The sequence below is a fragment of the Sphaerodactylus townsendi genome, linkage group LG01 (genome assembly GCF_021028975.2).
Source record: "Sphaerodactylus townsendi isolate TG3544 linkage group LG01, MPM_Stown_v2.3, whole genome shotgun sequence".
In the NCBI taxonomy this organism is placed as follows: domain Eukaryota; kingdom Metazoa; phylum Chordata; class Lepidosauria; order Squamata; family Sphaerodactylidae; genus Sphaerodactylus; species Sphaerodactylus townsendi.
The window spans coordinates 170,390,122-170,409,285 of record NC_059425.1 but is presented as its reverse complement, the minus strand read 5'-3'; the positions used below and the strand labels follow the sequence as shown (position 1 = coordinate 170,409,285).

The 19,164-nt window shown below is 43.6% G+C and overlaps 1 protein-coding gene across 2 annotated transcripts in view; it reads right to left on the bottom strand.

Moving 5' to 3' along the window:
* UBXN2A (UBX domain protein 2A) overlaps positions 1–18,465 on the bottom strand; it is a 28,804-nt gene extending 10,339 nt beyond the window's left edge. The window contains exons 1-3 of one of the 2 annotated variants that reach the window (XM_048499289.1): positions 18,352–18,465; positions 8,890–8,940; positions 3,136–3,274 (exon numbers count right to left, since the gene is read on the bottom strand). In XM_048499289.1, coding sequence (XP_048355246.1) covers positions 3,136–3,274; positions 8,890–8,930 — 180 coding nt within the window. In that variant the 5' untranslated portion in view covers positions 8,931–8,940; positions 18,352–18,465. Of the gene's footprint in view, positions 1–3,135; positions 3,275–8,889; positions 8,941–17,248; positions 17,349–18,351 lie in introns of those variants that run through there. The other variant, XM_048499299.1, reaches the window with a different exon arrangement.
* Between the last annotated feature and the right edge of the window lie 699 nt (positions 18,466–19,164).

The window sequence follows — 19,164 nt, the reverse complement described above, 5'->3', positions numbered from 1 at the left end:
AACTTTGCAACACCCATGTGGTTGCTGCTTCCCTTCCACATCTTTGACATGTTTGTACCCAAGCCTTTCTGGGCTTCATTTATTCTTGGGTATGCTACATGAATTTTGGATCTTGCTTAATGCATTGTTTGTGCACAATAAAGCTATGAGGACACCAGTTTCCACAGGCAAAAAACGAGAGAGAGGACACAGTCAATGTCTCACTAGACTTACCGACACAATTCAACTTATACACGAAGTACAGCGGAGACTGCAGCAATTGAGTTGACACCAGACAAAGGAATAGAGGCCTAGGAAGTTGCACCTTCTCCCTCCCAAATTATTATTTAATTATTATTTATTATTTGTTTAATTTGGTATTCCGCCCCATCCCCGGAGGGCTCTGGGCGGTGTACAACATAATCACATAAAATACAAAGAACAAGAGGAGCAGGTGTATTTAACCGAAGCAACCAATTTAAAGAAAGGATATTGATCTGGACAATTCTAAAGGACTGTAGTAATATTGCATCAACCTATAAACAATACCTAACATTAAGAACTCAATCCCATAACACTAAAATACTAAGTTACAACAGCGATTACTAAATTGTCCTGCAAAAACCCTTACTTAAAAATCCTCCTAACAAAAACAACACTGTACCAAGAAGAATACCATCCCTTTGGGGAGGGGTCATGACTCAATGTTAAAGCATCCGTTTTGTCATGCAGAAGATTCCCGGCAGCTCCAGTTAAAAGATCAGGTAGCAGGTGACATGAAAGACCTCAGTCGGAGACCTCAACCAGTCATTACTGACCCTGACAGATAGATGATTTAATTCAACATGAGGCAACTTCATGAGTATGTGTTCAAGTATGTTTGTCCTGGCCTCAGCCATTAGTCAGAGAAGAAGAGATTGTTTCTACCTTTTCTGTCAGAAATAGCCTGCTGCAGTTGGCAGTTGCCTGACACTGGAAAGGATACTCCAGGCTCTGTCATCAGCCAGAGGGATAATTCTTGCTTTGATTATTCAGCCTGGCCCATTTGTATAGAAACTAACAGTAAAATCTTGGGTGGTGTGTGGTTTCCGGGCTGTATGGCTGTGTTCTAGCAGCATTCTCTCCGGACGTTCCGCCTGCATCTGTGGCTGGCATCAAGATCCTCTGAAGATGCCAGCCACAGATGCAGGCGAAACGTCAGGAGAGAATGCTGCTAGAACACGGCCATACAGCCCGGAAACCACACAGCACCCAAGTGATTCCGGCCATGAAAGCCTTCGACAATACATTTAACAGTAAAATCCATTGTACGAACAAATACAATAGGCTCTCAAAAACTGTTGGTAGGTTAACAGTGCCCTCTAAAGGGCCAACTGCTCCTGCCTGTCCTCACCCCTTGGCCTGAAATCACCAGCTCCCTCCTCTTCCTGGACACCTTAACTGGCACACTAGGATTAAGGGCAGCCACCATGGGGAGGCAACCCCTCCTTCTTTTCCTTCCCCCTCGGCCCCAAGTCATCAACTCCCTCCTCTTCCCGGACACCTGTTTCTCTTCCCAGATGCTCAGTTGCAACCCTCCCACAGACAGAAGCCAACACCTGTGCCTGCTCCTCCTCAGGCAGCTTCAAATGGTACAGTGACTGTAATTATTCAGCATTGGTGAGAAGGGCAAGAGCAAGAATGAGTAACTGCCACATTCTGCTGTTTTGTTTGTGCAGTTTTTTACCCGTTCAGTGAAAGCCCGGCCCCCAAGCGGCGTGTGCATGGCAACTGACGGGAAGTGAGTCGTGCATGGCGATTGGCTGAAAGTGAGTTGTTGCCACCACGGCTAGTCTTTTATATAGTAGGATTCTTTCAAACTGATCTTCCTTTCTTACCATTGTCCTCTTCTCTCCTTCCCTCGAGCATTATGTCTTTCTAGTTGAGAGCAAGGCCTATCACTTTATTAACAAGCTTTGGGAGACGAGAGTTGGGAAATGCAAAAAGAACCAAAAAGAACCTAACCAAAAAGAGGGAGTCTTAGAGTAATCATTAGAAAAATAAGGTCAACCTACATTAAGCAGTTTTTTTCTTCAGCTGGAGGCAATTTGAGAGCTACCTCTATGATGAATGACTACAGATTTATGGCAGTTTACTCATTTCAGGTTCTCCCAAAGTATACAGAGAATGGCATCACTGAGAATTGAATCACCTCTGTTCTCAGGCTTTCCTAAGGAAAGACTCCATTATCAAGTCAGTCTTTTGTTGGAGATATAGACATATCCCTGTGCTGCCTTTTTAAAGTTAACTGTAATGTAATCTGGGTTACAAACTCACAATACATCTACAGTGTACTTGAACTAATAATCCTAGCAAAGCTCACAGGACTGGGGCCTAAAAATCTAGAAAGCTTTCATTCCAGATATGTACATTGACAGGAAAATTTCACTGATATGCAGTCTTTGTGCCTCATGGGCTTCCTTTGGATATTTGACTAAATTATAAGGAGCCACCACAGGAACATAAATCACATCATGAAGGAGCAGTAATTCTAACTGCTCTCACTCTCAAACTATTTCAAATAAATGCTGAAGGGCCCACTTCAAAAATCTAGATAGGAATTTCATTTAAAATCTTCACACAATTAATGTGACTAGGACCAGGAGTGATGGGTTCAAGGTGAAGGAAAAGAGATTCTACCTAAACATCAGGAAAAACTTCCTGACAGCAAGGGCTGCTCGACAGTGGAACGCACTACCTCGGAGTGTGGTGGAGCCTCCTTCTTTGGAGGTTTTTAAAGAGAGGCTGGATGGCCATCTGACAGGAGTGCTTTGATTGTGTGTTCCTGCATTGCAGAGAGTTGAATTTGATGACCCTTGGGGTCTCTTCCAACTCTAGGATTCTATGACTTGAAAACCCATATATATCTTGACTGCAGGCAGCTTAAACAATGAAAAGACATACTGGATCCCCAGAGCAATAGCCAAAGGGACATGACCTTACTTGGATGCTTGCCTGCAAACATCACACCGTTTGGAGACCTTTAGCCCAATACAGATGGCCCCAGCAGATATCATGCCAAATTACCTTCAATGTTTTTCTGATGCATTAACATCCTCTGCTTTTCCCAGAAAAAAACAATTAATGAGTACCTCTTATGAAACTAAACCCACTTACTTGTTTTTTAACATTTGTCTCGGAGCTGCATCGAGCTTCAGCTTTCTGAGCTTCTTCGAAAAGGTTATTGACAAAAATATCACAACCTTTCTGCTCTGTGCCATTAAGAATTTGGTCATCAGTTCTTGGCTTGCAAAGCCTGTAAAATAACAACAAAATCCACTCTAAAGATGCTTGTGAGGCCCCCTGTTTGAACAAAGCTACATGACTAATGGCTAGTCAGCTGCATTAAATCTGAACCAGCCATTCTTATTACAAACAACTGCCAAAAATGCCAGAAAACTGTATTGTTGAAGCCGGAAAACTGTTTGTGTCCCTTGTTCTTAACACCGCTTACTAAGCTATCACAGATCAAGTAAACCATGAAAGAGGATTTCAGTCCCTAAATAACACTAACAGCCAAAAGCCTAAGCATGGGTGCTTGAAAGCAACTTCAATCCATTTCAATAGAATTGGCTTCCAAACTGTGAAGACAGCAGCCAAAAAAAAAATTATAAAAGGTCGGGAAAGCCACAGAGCAGTTTACTCTGACTAGAAAGTTTACTCTGACTAGACGATAGTCGGAGAAATGACAACCTAGGAGCCAGGTGGAATTGCATAAAGGAGGGGAGGATAAATAATCTTGGTTAAGCTAGAACCAAGATCTCATTTTCAATGACCCCTTTTTCCTCTTAGCAAGTCAGTTTCCTCATTAACCAACTCACCTACCCTGTTTCCCCAAATATAAAACATCCCCTGAAAATAAGACGTAGTAGAGGTTTTGCTGAAGTGCAAAATATAAGGCATCCCCTGAAAGTAAGACGTGGCAAAGTTTTTGTTTGGAAGCATGCCCAACGAACAGAACACAGAAAAATAAGACATCCCCTGAAAATAAGACATAGCGCATCTTTGGGAGCAAAAATTAATATAAGACGCTGTCTTATTTTCGGGGAAACACAGTACTTTCATCATGCTGAGGGAAACAAGCATACCTTATGTCTTCCTTAGGCTGCTTTAAGATGCATTTGTTCTTTTGCAAATTAATATTTTGGGTACACCTAGGGAGTCAGCTGAATATCCAGAAATCCCAACATAGGATGTGCCCAGCTCCCATTTAGTGTTTTCATGTCAGGTACTTGCTATGAAGCTTGCGATGAAGAGGAACTCTAACCTCCAAGGAATCATGGAAGTGGGAGCAAGTAGAGGTAAAATGATGGGGGAAATCTCGCTCCAGAATTCAATATGTTCTTATCGGCTTGAGCGAGCCAATCCCTCCAATGTGCTTGAAAACAAACAACAGCACAAATTTTCAAATGCCTCCTGGAGCTAGCCCATTTCTCATCGGGCTGGATTCTGAGGAGCATTCTGGTGGCTAAATTTAGAAAGTTGTTTGCTTCTGAGTATCTGAGGCAATTCTCACATACATTTTTTAAGCATCCGCTTAGTCTGTAGATGGCCAGGTTTTTTACAGGGATAATGTGAAACATATATAGCTCTTTCCTACTATCTATCAATAGGTGGAGATCATTGTCAAAGAATGAGCCTCATTATAAATGCATTCTTCGGCCTCAATTCTCCCCCACCCTCTAATTTTCTTTAAATTGCCCAGGTGGGCTATCTCCTTCACAGTTTAAATACTGGACAGAAAAGCAGGAAGATCTTCTACTCTTAAGAGAGCCAGCATGGTGTAGTGGTTAAGAGCACTCTAATTTGGAGAACCGGGTTTGTTTCCCCACTCTGCCATTTGACCTGTGGAGGTTTTTCTGGTGAACTAGATTAGCTTGTGCACTCCAACACATGCCAGCTGGGTGACCTTGGCCTAGTCACAGTTCTTCTGAGCTCTCTCAGCCCCACCCACCTCACAGGGTGTTTGTTGAGGGGGGAAGGGAAAGGAGTTTGTAAGCCCCTTTGAGTCTCCTTACAGGAGAGAAAGGGGGGATATAAATCCAACTCTTCTTCTTAATACCTTCAAAACAGTTGTTTACACTGTTAAAAGCTGCCACTTCTCAGTTTAAATTATATAAATTGCGGGGGAGGGAGGAGGAATTCATGCTATTATGAAGCGGCCCTATTTTCCATTTAAGCAGCTGTTTTGCAAATATGAATTAGGAAAACAGGGGCTTCATCCAATCCTAATTAATACTTCTTAATAAATGTTTAAGCAGCCCTATATCCCTCTTAAAGGAAATTAATGAAGTGGGGAAGAAAAATCAATGCCAGAGATGTACACATGATCTTCACATCCATTTCTACCACCCAGCTGTCTGACCACACGCAACCAGCCAACCGCTTCACTACTCAAGAAACATCTCAAGGGGAAGGAGAGAGAAGAAAAGGTATTTTCACTCTCCTGTGATTTCATGCAGAGATATATTAAAGGACCCTGTTACATTCTTCATTCAGCATCATTAAGACCAATACTTGTTCACTGTAAAAATGTTACATAAAGAACTTAATACCTGACCAATCTGCCCTGTTGGAGAAGATCTTGGTTTATGTAAAAAGACACACAACATTAATATTCCAAAGTGGAGAAATTAAACTGCTCCATGAAACATTTACACAAGCAAACTCTCAGCCTATCCAGTTCACAGCCCGTTCCCTGAAACTTCTGCTACATCCCAGAATAGGGTCAGAAATTTCCCAAAATGGGATGGGAAATGGGTTTCAGAATGCTACTTCTCTTAACAGGGTGGCAGTACCTCTCAGACCTGAGAATGGATGGTGTGGAAAAATGCATTTTTCTTTGGGGATCTGAACCGGGCCAAACCTCCACTTTGCCTTTTGAAAAAATCTTCTCTGTTGGCTAAGAACAGGCAGAAGGGGGGAAGTCAATTTAATACCTTTCCAGCCTCACCTCAGTCACCCTTTTAGAAATGCTGATCAGTCTAGCTAGAGTCAATGGGAGGTCCAGCTCTTTCCACCTCCAGATGGACAGGGGGACAGAGATTTGGAAGAATGGCAAGAAAGTCTTCAGGAAGACAGTACTGGAAACTGTGGGAAAATTTCTTTGACCGAGCCTGATCTGGTCAGTGGGAAGAGACTGAAGCCTGCAGCTGTATCATTCTAGAGTGGAGGAACCATAAAACAGGAAATATGCTAACCTGGGAAAAACAATTTTGAGGCTGTTCTTGAACAAAGAATTTTTTTGGAAATGATACAGCTAGCAATTAATGACGAAAAACATGTTTTAGCAAGAACTGTGCCCAAGATTACCACCAGCTGTAGGGTACAACTGTAATGGTACTGTCATTCTCATGCCAATGTTGCTGTGTAACATTCTGCCCTAGGGTTGCCAGCCTCCAGGTTGGGACTGGAGTACTTCTGGAATTTCAACTAATTTCAGACTACAGAGATCAGTTTCCCTGGAGGAAATGTCAGCTTCAGAGGGCAGGCTCTTATGACATCACATCCCTCCCCAAACTCTACCCTCCCCTGCTCACCTACCCTACCAGTTACCAGGATTTCTGAAGCCAGAGCTGGCAACCCCCAGGAGGTCAACTGGGTGGACAGAAACTTTGGCCTTTTCCCTAGAACTGCCTACAAATTTCCAAACAAAGACAAAAACCTCTGATCCCATCCAGGAAGCCCCCCCTCTCCTTCCTCCAGGTTCCATCACACAGGCAAACAGCTTTTGCTCCCCCTTTTCAATGGACCTAAGAGGGCCCTTTTCACATTCGTCTCCTTCCCTACTGACCAAGCAGCAACCACTCAGGACACAATTATGCCCCCCCCCCCACATCAGCTAAACACCATTCCAATTCTGAAATCACTATTATCCACCCAGTCAATCCATCTCACCATTTTTTCTACCATCTAGCCATGACTGAGTAAACATTTTCTAGCATTGCATGGAATAGCCTGCTCTTGTCATCAGATGCAGCTGGAAAAGGAGAGAGGGGGGAGGACAGAGAGAGAAAGACATACCCTAGACAACCCGGGTAGGTTTGACCAGCTGACCTATCAAGAAGAAACTTCTAATAAACTGATCAGTCAAATATTAAAGCATTAGTTTATCAGAAAAACTGAGAGATGTTAATCACAGTGGCCCCTTCCGCACACACAAAATAATGTGTTTGCAAACCACTTTCACAACTGTTTGCAAGTGGATTTTGCTATTCCACACAGCTTCAAAGAGCACTGAAAGCAGTTTGAAAGTGCATTATTCTGCATGTGCGGAATGAGCCAATGTCTGATATACTGAATATACAACAGTAGTTAACTGTTACCGTGAAAGAATGAGACGACTTGATTATCTTTTTTTAAGGATCGTTTGGTAAGGTTTTCGTAATGGTGGACTGAATTCACTGAACTGTTCTTCTTGGATTTTACCCTTTATAGCCTGAAGCTATAAAGCACATTTGTAAATCATTCGCTCAAAAGTTAAAAAAAAAAAAAAGGAATCGCAGGAACTTTAAAAAAAGAAAGCAGTTTCTAAAGGTAACTGTGCCAAGCTGGCGGCATGCCAATTCTTCCCCTTTTTGGGATGCCTGCATTTATTACAGAGGGCTACTATGAAAAGCTTCACTACACAGCAAGATCTTCCCTCACTGCTGCCAAACTAGGGGGTAAGCAGCCCTCCCCCCTCCCCTTGCTACCACAGGGAACCATAATGCATTTTTAACAGGTAATCTTAATAAAATATTTGACTAGTTAACTGACTGGTGTTCAAATGCAAAATCCTTTAGTAGAATGGAAAGATACCACAGCTGCACTACGCTTTCAGCCCATCAGATGTGCCACCTTGCTTTGGTTTGCTGATCCCCAGGGCTGTCACAGAGTGTGCACTGCACAGCATCACCAAGTTATTACACTGGGCAACTGCTATGATTACAATTACAAACTGCTGGTAAATTGTCCTTTGAAATGGGCATCAAGATTTTATCTAAGCCCTTTTGTTTTTTATGTATGGTTGCCGCAGCAAGATTATGTGTGCAGAAATGGAAAACTCCAGCTGTTCCTACAACCGAAGAATGGTGGGCGAAGATACTAGAGTCGGCCGAAATGGCCAAATTAACTTCTTAAATTACTAATTTAATTCACTAATCAATTTGCTGATTAAAGAACATAATTAAGTTCATGGACAACTGGAAACCCTTGATAGAATACGTAGATTAAACAGGGAAAAAAAGCAAATTGCTTAGTGGTTTGGAAGGTGGAGGATTGTTAAATTAAGATCAAAAAGTGAGACTTTTTAGTAATAATGATGCTAAAGATTTGATCTGATTTTGATCCTCAATGGCAGTGGTTCTCAACCTGTGGGTCGGGACCCCATTGGGGGTTGAACGACCCTTTCCCAGGGGTCGCCTAAGACTCTCTGCATCAGTGTTCTCCATCTGTAAAATGGACAAATGTTAGGGTTGGAGGTCACCACAACATGAGGAACTGTATTAAAGGATCGTGGCATTAGGAAGGTTGAGAACCACTGCTCAGTGGAAAGTTGCTGAAAGTGTAGGGTTTAAGTGTTAATATTCAATGTAGAAGAAACTGGAGGTCTATATGAAACAAGTACCTTCTGTTTCGATGAATTTCTGTTTCCGTGTATATTTTGAATACAATTTCGATTTTGAATACAAATTTTTAAAACAGGAAAAAAGATTTTATCTAAGCCACAAATGCAGTAATGAGTGGGTACATAGTAAGCAAAACAAAATTACTTTTACAGTGAGATTTATTGTACTTACAGCATTTTAAGTGCATTTTACATACAATAAAACCCATGCTTACAGAACGGAAGCAGCAAAAGCAAATCAACCGAAAACATTTACTGCTTACCATTCTTGTTTCACACTTTCAGTTTTGTTCACTTCTTGCATCTTGTTCTGCCTAACAATGAGAAGAAAAACAATTATAATAACAACTGGCATTTTCAGTAATAGGATGTCATATTGACATTTGCTCTCAGGGCCAAACCAGACAAGACACCACAAGTTTCATATCAGAAGTGTATGTTTAAAAACTTGATTATCAGGCACAAGTGGGCTCAGTTTGGGTTAGGAGAAGAAGAAGAGAAGAAGAGTTTGGATTTATACCCCCCCCCCTTTTCTCTCCTATAGGAGACTCGAAGGGGCTTACAAACGCCTTTCTTTTCCCCCCTCACAACAAACACCCTATGACAGTGGTGGCGAACCTTTGGCACTCCAGATGTTATGGACTACAACTCCCATCAGCCCCTGTTAGCATGGCCAATTGCCCATGCTGGCAGGGGCTGATGGGAATTGTAGTCCATAACATCTGGAGTGCCAAAGGTTCGCCACCACGGCCCTATGAGGTGGGTGGGGCTGAGAGAGCTAGAGCTGAGACTAGCCCAAGGTCACCCAGCTGGCATGTGTTGGAGTGCACAGGCTAATCTAAATTCCCCTAATAAGCCTCCACAGATCAAGCGGCAGAGCAGGGAATCAAACCCGGTTCCTCCAGATTAGAGTATACCTCCTCTTAACCACTACGCCACTGCTGAAGGTAGAGTTGATGAAGCCTTCTTTGGGAAGGGCAGGATGGAGCCAATCACGAAATACTAAAAGGCAGCAACTAAAACATCTTTCTGCAATGAGTGCTAATGGGTGCTTTCTGGAAACACCAACATTATATTTCTTCAGCAGAGTGGATTTGATTTAAATCACAAGCAAGTAGAACTAGAGTGAAATCAATGGCTTCCTGTACCCTTTTACAGCCTGCTGCCATTACAGATTTTCACCTTCAGGGAGATAATATGATAAACCTCATGCTATACACACAAAGATCCCAAGACTTATGGAGCATTCCACTCAAAAGGTTTCAGTTTCATTTTTACTGTTTACCACCACCACCCCTTCACATTTAGCTCCTTTTGCAGAGCTATTCTACTCCAAACCATCTTATACTCAATGTATTGTCGAAGGCTTTCACGGCTGGATTCAGCTGGTTCTGGTGGGTTTTCCAGGCTGTGTGGCTGTGGTCTCATGGATCTTGTCAGACTTTTCTCTGTGATACACCTCTGAAGATTCCAGCCACAGACGCAGGCGAAACGTTAGGAACCAGATCCATGAGACCACAGCCACACAGCCCGGAAAACCCACCAGAACCAATCTTCTAATTGAATTTGTTGAAACTTAGCACTTAAGGGGCAAGGGTTGAGTTTGAGTATATAATTTGCACAGGAATTATGGAATTAGGGTCTTTTTCTTAACTTCGTATATTTTATAACAAGTTTGCTGTAAAGAAGAAGCAAAACTCTTCTCTGAAAACTGCAAAACCAACTATCAATTTGTTCTAAATAGAAAAATTGCCCAAAATAGTCTTACGGAACCCTCTGAAGAGCATGACATTGTGAATGGATCAATGGAATTAATTTACCACACAAATTAAACATTGCATGACAATATGGCCTCATGCATAATTAAAACTAATCCATATTTCATAATGAATAACATTTGCACTATAATGTATCTTAAATAGAACATTATTTAAAATGTTTTCCTCAAAAAGCATTTTTTTTAAATTTGATTGAAATCTAAAAAAATCTGATTTTAAAATGTTTTTAAATCATTGATTTGTATCAACCCAGCTCTTCAGAAGATTCTTCTGAAGCATTACTGGCCCCAATGAGATGTAGAAAAATCAGGATTGGCTATCTGCTTTGCGGAATAAGGAAATGGGTACCATGAATCTTATTGGTACGTGCCATGATAGTAGGGCTGCCAGGCCTTTGTAGAATTTGCAGCTCCTCCCCCCCACCCACCCCCAGCAAACAACATTTTGGGTAGAAGTGATTTTTACTATGGACTTTCCCCAAATACTAGAGCACCCCTGTGGTCATCAGTGATGTGATATGACTTCCAGAACATTCCAGAGGTGATGTTTCAACTTTGCTGACAACAGAGAACTAGGCCTATGTTTATAGGTTTACTGCTGGTAAATTCTTTTTTTAAAAAAATGATTTAAAGTTTATTGATAGTTCATTATCATACAGTTCATCATACAATCATTTATAAGCAATTAAGCAAGAGTTCCCAAGAGGAAAGAAAGAAAGAAAGAAAGAAAGAAAGAAAGAAAGAAAGAAAGAAAGAAAGAAAGAAAGAAAGAAAGAAAGAAAGAAAGAAAGAAAGAAAGAAAGAAAGAAAGAAAGAAAGAGAGAGAGAGAGAGAGAGAGAAAGAAAGAAAGAAAGAAAGAAAGAAAGAAAGAAAGAAAGAAAGAAAGAAAGAAAGAAAGAAAGAAAGAAAGGAAAAGAAACATGAAGGAAGGACTTCTAGCTAGATTTACATATCTCTAAACTCAAAGAAGAAACATTCTAACCTTAACCATCTTAAAGTATGTGTGTGTGTGTGTGTGTGTATGTGTGTGTGTGTATATGTGTGTGTGTGTATATATATGTGTGTGTGTGTATATATATGTGTGCGTATATATATATACACACACACATATATATATACACAAAAACTCAATAATATACAATTTGTTACATTCATGAAATTTCTTATTGCAATTTACTGCTGGTAAATTCCCCCAACAGCTGACCAAATGTCACCAGGGGATCCCTTGCCCCTTGCAGGGATCTGGGAACCCTAGGCCTTCCACTAGGGCAGGTAGCCTCCCTCTGGCAACCCTAAGTTGTCTGCTGCCACTCAGAACAGTGGCAGGATAATATTTTTTTAAGGTAATGTCAACTATACTGTTGTGTCACTTCCAGGAGAAACACAGGATCGGAGTAGCTCTAGGAATCACCATAAACTCCACAGTTTCCCACCAAAGCGATATAGAGGCATAGCCAACATCGTATCTTCCCATGTGCCCACTCTCAACCTTCCTGCTGGTTAAAGACCACTGAACTAAAAAAAGGAAACAGTAATCTCAAAGGCCCTGGAATATTACATGGAACTGCTAAACTTGACCAGCAAAAAACAAACCAAGAAAAATAATGGGTAATCCTCTTCTTTGAACTTTGAGAGGATTGTGGGCAGGGCCCCTTTTAGAATTCTCAGTCAAAGCACAGCTATATTTTTTCCAACAGGAATTCTTTGGCATAAAATGTTTGTGCAGAGCTTCATAGACAGGTTGAAGTACATATATGATAACCAGAGAAATATAAATAAACAGCATTTATTTCGCATTTTAAAGAACTAAAAATGCTTTACATACATTTATTACCCTACTGCAGTTGGTGGGCAACATATAAGACAACGGCTTAGCCATAAACTTTATGGCTGGCTTCAGGAAAAATCCAAAAAAACAAGAGCAAAAACTGTGGTTTTTTTGTCGGCTGGTCCCATATTGCTTTAGTGTATTCTCTGATTTCCATATGCATTTTTATACCTTTAATTCCCCCCCCCCCCCCCTGGGTCTTTTGAGACCACTTTTACCCCGGGGTTTTTCTAAAGCTTATTTTGAGTCAGCTTTTTCCTAGCTCATAATATCTCTATTGGTTTTCTTTGTCCCACTCAGCTCTAGCCTACTTTTCAATGACTGGATTGTCATCTTTGTCAAACCACCCCCGTCTCTCTCCAGACATGCGATTTCATTTTTTTTTTAAAGAAAAGATTTTAAAATAGCAATATAACACTGTAGTGTTGCCATGGTAGGTTAAGCAGGTTCTCTGAATTCCCAGCTTTCATTAAAAAACAAACAAATCTCCAGTCCTTTCCTCACAGAAATATATTGGAAAAACATATTTCCGTAAGGGGAGGGAAAAGAAACTTAGAAATAAGAAAAAAAAACCTTAGAAATAAGAAAAAAAACCTTAGAAATAAGAAAAAAACCCTTAGAAATAAGAAAAAAACTTAGAAATAAGAAAAAAAATGAAAACTGGGAATTGTGACGCTAGAGTGTTACGGTATAATACTATTTTAGGGTCATTTTTTCCCCCAAAATAAGTACCGGTAAGTGCTCTGATGTCACTGATTATGAACACTGCCCTTTGAAAATCCTCATCATTTAAGCCACGTGTGGAAGAAAATAAACTGACTCTACAACTATAAAAATGCACCAGGCCAGAAAGGGGAAGCGGGGAGAAGAATCCTGCCAAAACAGATTCCAATGCTTGTGAATCAACTCCCTATAAAATCAGGAGTAACTCCAGTGTGCAGAAAAGGTGTGCGAAATACCTTTTATTAAGACAAACCCAATGAATTAGAACAAATATCTCATCGGACAGACTAAAAAGGTGCTACATGGATAGTGTTCTTGGCTTTTGGGCTTTTATTTTGGACAGTATGACTATAGGCCACTAGCTTGAGCGAACAGAACACTGTGACCTGAATTTGACTTCCATACTTTGTCACTAGGAATAAAAATGTACACATGAACGGTCTCTATTCTGCACGTGCCAAATCTGCAGAACTTGTCTGTCAACAGAACGAAAGTGGATGCATGCATGGATGTGCCAGTTTTAAATACTGCACAGTTGAACAGTAAGACCTGCTTTGCTTAAGTTGGATATATATTAAGGCTTTAGTCGTTCCACTCTTTGAGGAACAAAAGTCCTTAAAACTACAGGCTTTCTTTAAAGAAGCAAAACAAAAACATTCTAGACTTAAATCCAGGTCTTCTATATCACCTTGTGGGTCTTATCCCATACCCACATGAAGTTAGAACTCTAGTTGCCTATCCAGAGTGACACGTGGATACTCAAGTGCCTAAGGAACATTGTAGGAATGTGTCGTTAGAACTGTGACTCAGTGGCCGCAGCAAACCTCCGGGAAGAAAAAGCGTCACACAAATATGCTCTGCAGCAACGGCATTCTTTAAAGGTGACAAACAAAAGCAGCCCGACAAAAGAAGAACTCCTAAAGCAAATAGAACCCGCCATAACCGTCAAAAATAGGTAAGCTACTACTCTAAGTTGCCCTGTAAGGTTTCAGTACAAACTCCCAAATCAAATAAACTCAGCACAACTGCCTGAAATAGGTTAACTACCACCTCTAAGAAGCTTGGCTGCTAAACAACAAGAAAGCCATCACCACCAAACCAAGAACTCTGCTTCAGTGGTTTGAAAAAATGATGACTGAATTACAAATGCCTAATCGAGCTGTCGATGCTATCTTCCATTGTTCTGCTACCTTTGGTCTATTCCCCACAGGGAAAATATCTTAGGATTGGAACAGAACCATAAAATACAAGTACCTTTTTATCCGGGTCTGTCCCTCCCCACCACAGCCAAGGTCTCGGGTTATTATTCTGCACGTGCGGAAGGGCCCTAAAAGCATCTGGAGGAGATCTCTCCAGAGGTGACTTATACATTTTCCAAATAAATTAATTAAACTAGAGAGCTTCTACAATGGTTTCCGTTTTTGTTGGTTTTTTGCAGTCCAAATTTTGCCCATTTACACCAGAGGCCCGTGGGTAAGATGGCGCCCAGTGACAACTTCCTTGACCCCTACCAAATGTTTTCAGAAAGTGGAGACGTTGCCCAGTAGGGATTCTGAGTGGCTACTGGAGATCTGTGGCTGCCTCCACAGTGTTGGTGTACTACTTTGCCAGCTGCAATCAGGTTACAGCAACCTCCTTCGGTGACCTACCGACATGGAGGCACATTCTTTCAAGGCAGAGGTCAAGTTTCCAGGGGGGGAGGCAAACAAATAGAGTGTTCCAGTCCAGGATTGAGATCCAGAGTTTCAGGCAGAGAAGTGGTAACGGTTTGGCATTGGCTATACTTGTGGCCACGCCCTAGAGCACCCCCCTAGGAACCCTTTATAGCCCTGCTCCTAGTGCTTCAGCCATAGTCCTGCAGCAACTCATAATCAATGTTGGTAGGCAGCTGGTGCTGGGGCAGGAGGCAAGCACTGTGCTGCCTCATTTGTAGCTCCGTTCTCAGCTTCTTTTGGCGCTGCTCCACAGGTGTAGGGAATCTTGGAGGGCTGGGAGAATCTGCCTGCCTTTCATTTGCAGACTCAAGGCTGCGGTGGGCATGATTCTGTTTGCTGCATGGCTGACTTCCTTCTGCTGGCTCAGAACTAGTGGTGCGGGGCCAGAGGTGAGATCCAGCAGGTTCTCACCAGTTCCCAAGAGTGGGTTACTAATTATTTGTGTGTGCAGAGAGGGGGTTACTAATTGGGTCTGCTTTTCCATTAGAAATTCCATTAGGTCCAAAAATCATAAAGTCCTGTTGTTTCCTATGTGGCTGGTTAGCGAAGGTAGAAAACGGGACTTTATGATTTTTGGACCTAATGGAATTTCTAATGGAAAAGCAGACCCAATTAGTAACCCCCTCTCAGCACACACAAATAACTAGTAACCCACTCTCAGGAACTGGTAAGAACCTGCTGGATCCCACCTCTGCCCCAGCCTTAAAAATTATCTGCTTGGTCTATGTAAATTGCAGAAGGTTATGGATAATATAGTATATATGATGCTGGTAAAATATGTGGGTATGCAAAAACTTTGGTGGGATATAAATGATGTCTAGGCTACTAGACAAGGATCTGAAATGGTTGTTTCCAACTATTTTTGTTTCCTGCATGGCGACTTGAGCAGAAAGCAAGTCACTGTAGTATTCAAATGCTAAGCAACTCCTGCAGCTTATCATTTTTGCCACTACCCTGACCATGATGAATAATCAGTAAGGGGTCCATGTGTGTTTGTGTCCGTGTGTGTGTACGAGCATCAGACAGAGAGGATAAAAGGCAAAGTGCTGTCACCCGTCTCTTACAATTTATTGGGCTGCACAATTTCTCACTGCCTGCCACAGTCACATTTTAGCATCTGTCAGAGGGCCTCTGCAAATCCCTTTGGCAGGCAGAAAAGCACAATGGACATGCAAATCACTGAAGAAATCAACTTGCTGTGAGGCTCCCCTCTAATGGCCCCTCCCTGCTTGAAAAATGGTTCTAGAGCCGTGGTGGCGAACCTTTGGCACTCCAGATGTTATGGACTACAATTCCCATCAGCCCCTGCCAGCATGACCAATTGTAGGGGCTGATGGGAATTGTAGTTCATAACATCTGGAGTGCCAAAGGTTCGCCACCACTGTTCTAGAGTCTAGACCAGGGGTAGGGAACCTTTAACACTCAAAGAGCCATTTGGACCCGTTTTCCATGGGAAAAGAAAACACTTGGAGCTGCAAATAATTTTTGACATTTAAAATAAAGATAACACTGTATATATTGGGGGTTTTTACCCTTTACTCCGCTCATTCTGTGAAGTGCATGGATGCGTCCGCCCTGCTGACTGCAGGGCGGGCAAGGATGGGGCCAGCGGCTCGGCTCATGGAGCCGCAGTGCAAGGGCAGAAGAGCCGCATGCGGCTCTCGAGCCGCAGGTTCTCTACCCCTGGTCTAGACATACCCTCCAGCACAGGGCAGAAGCAGGACACGCCTCCTGGAGCAAATTTAAAACCAAATAAACACTCCAGTTAAAAAAGCATCACAAAATCACCAACAGGACTGACATATTGTTGTTCCCCAAACACAGACGAAATCGCCCAGACTAACCCAAGTTGATCAGAGCTCAAAAGTTAAGCAGAGTCAGCCACTGACAGGAGACCGCCCACGAAAACGAGGGCTGCTACACTGAGGAAAACAATGACAAACCACCTCGCTCCTCTCTTGCTTTGGAAACTCTATGCTGCGGGAACTTCATGGGGTCACTGTAAGCTGGCTTCATCTTGACAGCACTTAATCATTATTTTCTCTTCAATGGGGCCTCAAAGCAGCTGACAACACTGGTCGCTCTTCCTCCACTTTATCCTGCTAACAACCCTGTGAGGTAAGCCAGGCTGCATGTGTGTATCTCAGTGTTTTCCAATCTTTTTGATGTCCTCCACTTTATCCTGCTAACAACCCTGTGAGGTAAGCCAGGCTGCATGTGTGTATCTCAGTGTTTTCCAATCTTTTTGATGTCACGGTACTCTTGACCTCACTCTTCATATCTCAAGGTATGCCTGCCATCCTCCCCCCCACCTTCCCCTCCCAGTTCCCCTGCTTGCCACCTCCCCACCTTCCCCTCCCAGGGTGAAGGGAAGCAGGGGGGGGGGGGAGTGGCTGCTGACCTTGTGGCAGGCCCTGCCCCCTGGGCCAGCTCCATATCCTTGCTGGTGCCTGCAGGAGACACCGCAAAAGTGAGGGGGGCCGGTAGCGTTGCTGCGGCACCCCTGGGACATGCTCACGAATTGCTAGCCCAAGATCAAACAGCAAGCTTCCACAAAACAGCGCGGGTTCTAGCTTACCTCTTCCGGATAGCAGTCCAACACTCAGACTGCGATACCCATTGGACACCATAGCTTCTGAAGACATTGTAAAATGGTGCAGTTACGAAAAAGAAGGACATGCGGGTGACCCAGCGGACAGCACACCACAAACAACACTTAATACAGCCATGGGAAATTTACCGGGCGCATCAGGTGCCTATGACGCTCAGGCAGCTGCATTCAACCCAGTTCTCACAAAAGCAGTGTGGGCACATGAAAGAGAGAGAGAGAGAATTCTCGCAGCCGTGAAATATTGCACATCAAGCGCGCTTGGAAAAATGCAATATTCTATCACACAAAGGCGAAAATGCCCACCGCTGAGCAAAAGAAAAGGAGCACTTTTTACACAAAGAAGTTCCTTTGAGTCGTCTTCATAGCAGAGAGTGTGAGGCGAAGAGAAGGAAGGCCTTCTAGGCGTCTACCCCGCAGTACAGCCGCGCCTCCAGATCTACACCGGGAAGAAACCCGCAGGTTTCTGAACGACGAACAACATTTGCGCTTCCACCCATTCCGATCCTAAATCAAGCCGCGCAACCCGAGTTTCCTTGAAACCAAACCTGACGAAAGCAGTGTTCGCGCATGAAAAAAAAGAGAGAGAGAAAATTCTCGCAACTGTAAAATAAACAAAACACTCCCACACAGGACCGGCTTTCCTTCTCAAATGCGCGTACGCAGGGAGCGCGGTTATAAACTTCCGCAACTTCCAACCCGACAAGCAGAGCAAACAAAAACTGCAGGCAAAGACACCCCTCGTCCGTCCGGGCGCGGAGCGGAGGTGCGATCCTGGGAACATCCACCGCTCGCCCGCCGACCAACAAGAGACACAAACAACCCCTTTCCTACTTCGCCAAATGCGTTACGCAGCTGCCGCCCTTCACCGATCCCCTCGCTACCCTCCCCCCGGTCCTGGGCCGACGCGCTGAGCTCCCGAGCTTGCAAGTCATGCCCCCCGCCGGGCGCCAAGGGCGATTGGGGCGCCGCGCCACACTGACCCCGGCACTTTTCGTTTCCCCACTCCCAGGAAACCCTCCAAGCGCCCCTCTTCGGTCCTTTCCCTCCCCGGTTTCCCCGATCTTGCCCACCTGCCCCGGCTGCAGGGAATCCGGACCCGCAGCCGCTGCGCTGGCTGCAACGTGCCCAGACTATTGCGTCCCCGCGCCGGCGAGCCAAGGCGCACACGCCTCCATCCCCCAGGCCGGGCGGCCGCGACAAGAGACGCCCCTTCCGCCTACGAGAGGGAGGCCCCGGCTGGGAAGTTGCAGGCGGGGCCCTGTCGGTCTGCAATGGCTCAGTGTTGTGTTTCAGTAGCCAGAGGCCGCGCGCGGCGCTCGGCAGGAAGGTGCTTCCGGAGAGGCGCATTCCGGAGGGGTTGCTGGTTCAGACTCTAGGGCTGCTTTGCAACATTTATTCCAACCTAAGATGAGCCGGCGTGGCGTAGTGGTTCAGGGGCCTGACTTGTCCTGGTCTTGCAAAAGGAGGAAGGAGAGGCCGATGACCCATGCCCTCACTCTCTGGTGCAAGCAAAAGTCGCACCAGAAGTGCTCTTGCTTTCTGTGCCCCAGAGAGGGAAAATACGCTGACATGGTCCCACACCACTCCCAGCAGCACTCCCAGCATGGGGCTGTCAAGTTTTAAAAACACCTGCCTCTTAGATCAGCCATTGCTTGAATTAACAGCTCTCCATGAGCACTAATGACATTCATTTTTATGAGTTACATCATACATTTCAAGATATTATACCCATGTAATTATCTGAATAATCTCATACCCTGAGATTTCTACCACATTATCCTACTTTTGAAGTTATATAAGCCAATCCTTTTCAGTTTTTTTTACTTCTGTCTCATCTGGATGCTCCAAATGAGTTATAACAACATATTTTTAAAGTACAGTAA